General features: G+C 53.5%; 1 protein-coding gene across 1 annotated transcript in view; it reads left to right on the plus strand.

Annotated features, from left to right (window-relative positions):
* LOC133119284 (synapsin-3-like) overlaps window positions 1-2,500 on the plus strand; it is a 106,429-nt gene that overhangs the window by 20,614 nt on the left and 83,315 nt on the right. Inside the window, exon 3 of the mRNA XM_061229812.1 lies at window positions 313-370. Coding sequence (XP_061085796.1) covers window positions 313-370 — 58 coding nt within the window. The remainder of the gene's footprint in view (window positions 1-312; window positions 371-2,500) is intronic.

Raw genomic sequence — 2,500 nt, forward strand, 5'->3', positions numbered from 1 at the left:
CTGGGGCGGCCTGTAGCGTAGTGGTACATGACTGGGACATGCAAGGTCGGCGGTTCTAATCCCGGTGTAGCCACAATGAGACCGGGCCGTTGGGCGCTTGAGCAAGGCTCTTGACCCTGCACTGCTGCAGGGGAGGATTATTTCCTGCTGAGTCTAATCAACTGTACATCGCTCTGGATAAGAGCGTCTGCCAAATGCCAATAATGTAACGTAATGTAATGTCTGAGATGCAGCGATCACTAACGCACGCTTCTCTCCCTGTCAGAGACGCAGAGATCACACGGCTCATGTGCTCTTTTCTCTGTTTCTCAGGCTGAAGTACTTCCGCGGGAGGAAGCTGAACGGGGAGTACGAGATCCGAGTGGAACAGGTGGGCAGCACCGGGGGAACCGGGGCGTCTGTTTGGTGATGTGACCTCACAATGTGACCTCGCACTGTGACCTCACAATGTGACCTTACAATGTGACCTTACAATGTGACCTTACAATGTGACCTCACACTGTGACCTCACAATGTGACCACACACTATGACCTCGCACTGTGACCACACAATGTGACCACACAATGTGACCACACAATGTGACCACACTATGTGACCTCACACTGTGACCTCACAATGTCCTTCATCAGGATGTTCTGCCCGTAATGAAACACAACCAACCACACGTCCAAGTATGCACTGGTGTGTCCTCAGGTGTTAAAGTACAAAGCTTCATTCTCACACCACTCAAGCTAGGTTTTGACCAGTTCAGACCAGCTCCATGCTCAACATGGTTTGATCAGCTCAAGCTAGGCTTTGAATCAGCTGGTAGCTGGTTGACCAGTTCAGACGAGCTCCATACTCAACATGGTTTGATCAGCTCAAGCTAGGTTTTGACCAGTTCAGACCAGCTCCATACTCAACATGGTTTGATCAGCTCAAGCTAGGCATTGAATCAGCTGGTAGCTGGTTGACCAGTTCAGACCAGCTCCATACTCCACATGGTTTGATCAGCTCAAGCTAGGTTTTGACAGTTCAGACCAGCTCCATACTCAACATGGTTTGATCAGCTCAAGCTAGGCTTTGAATCAGCTGGTAGCTGGTTGACCAGTTCAGACCAGCTCCATACTCAACATGGTTTGATCAGCTCAAGCTAGGCTTTGACCAGTTCAGACCAGCTCCATACTCAACATGGTTTGATCAGCTCAAGCTAGGCTTTGAATCAGCTGGTAGCTGGTTGACCAGTTCAGACCAGCTCCATACTCCACATGGTTTGATCAGCTCAAGCTAGGTTTTGACCAGTTCAGGCCAACTCCACACTCAACATGGTTTGATCAGCTCAAGCTAGGTTTTGACCAGTTCAGACCAGCTCCACACTCAACATGGTTTGATCAGCTCAAGCTAGGGTTTTGACCAGTTCAGACCAGCTCCACACTCAACATGGTTTGATCAGCTCAAGCTAGGTTTTGAAAGGGGATGGTAGCTGGTCATTTCAAGGCGGTCATCGCCGGGGTTTTACACCAGGGCCATAAATCCACGTTCCATTTTTCCACGTCGGTCGACAAGCGGTGCCGCCGGGCCCGTGACCTCGAGTCGGCGCTCAGCAGAAGACGCTATTCCTGGCCCCTTCTCTTCGGGCGGAGACGCGTGACTGAAATGAAGCCTGGCCGCGGCCGCCGGAGCGCGCGGGGCCCGTTTATGCGCGTTTACGTTTCCTCAGCCCGCTTCACGCTCGCTCTGTCTCTCGCTCCATTAGCGGGTCACCCGATCTCGCCGTAGTCCGAGTTCGTCCGCACGGTGTTTACCCGAACTGCGGCCGCACGCCCTGTCTGAGAGCCGGGGAGAGGGGTATCAACGCGCCGCGTCGTCCCCAGAATACTGTGTGTACAGTGCAGCGTTTTCACAGTTCGGCCTGCCCGTGAGCCCCGGGTAGAACTTTCTAGATGTTAGATGTAGTGAATCTACTGTTATGAATCAGCATTAAGGGAAGGAGGGTGCAGGTCCGTGTGTAAAATCATGAAGTCTAGACGTGTCCGCAGAGCCGGTTACATCGTTGTGTTTCTGTTCAGTTTCGCCTCATCAGGGCCCCTCTCCCTTTTCAAACACGAGTTGTTTTTCTTTTTACGTTTTGACTAATAAAAGGGGAAGGAAAATAACGCGAGCTGATGGCGGGCTGGAAGCGGGCGGGGGCGTGTTGACTCAGGCCGGCTGGTGCGCTCGCCCTTTGACCTCCTGCGGGTGGAACTCGGCGCTGGCAGTTAAACACGCGGACGGGTCCGGCGGAAAGCAAATAAACCCGGCGGCGAGCTTCACCAGCAGGCCTAAATCAACCTGCGCACCTGGACTCCCTCAGCGTTCTGCAACCGCCGTACCGTAACTACCTGATCATTAACCTCGCCAGCGTTCCAGTCACCTGCTGCCCCCCTCCCCCCCTGCCCCCCTGCCCTGGTCCCCTCAGAGGTGTGTAACGTGGGATGGAGGGCTTCCACTCCGATATTGAACCAGTAACCGATCCCTGTG

This window comes from Conger conger, chromosome 19 (genome assembly GCF_963514075.1).
Source record: "Conger conger chromosome 19, fConCon1.1, whole genome shotgun sequence".
Lineage (NCBI taxonomy): Eukaryota > Metazoa > Chordata > Actinopteri > Anguilliformes > Congridae > Conger > Conger conger.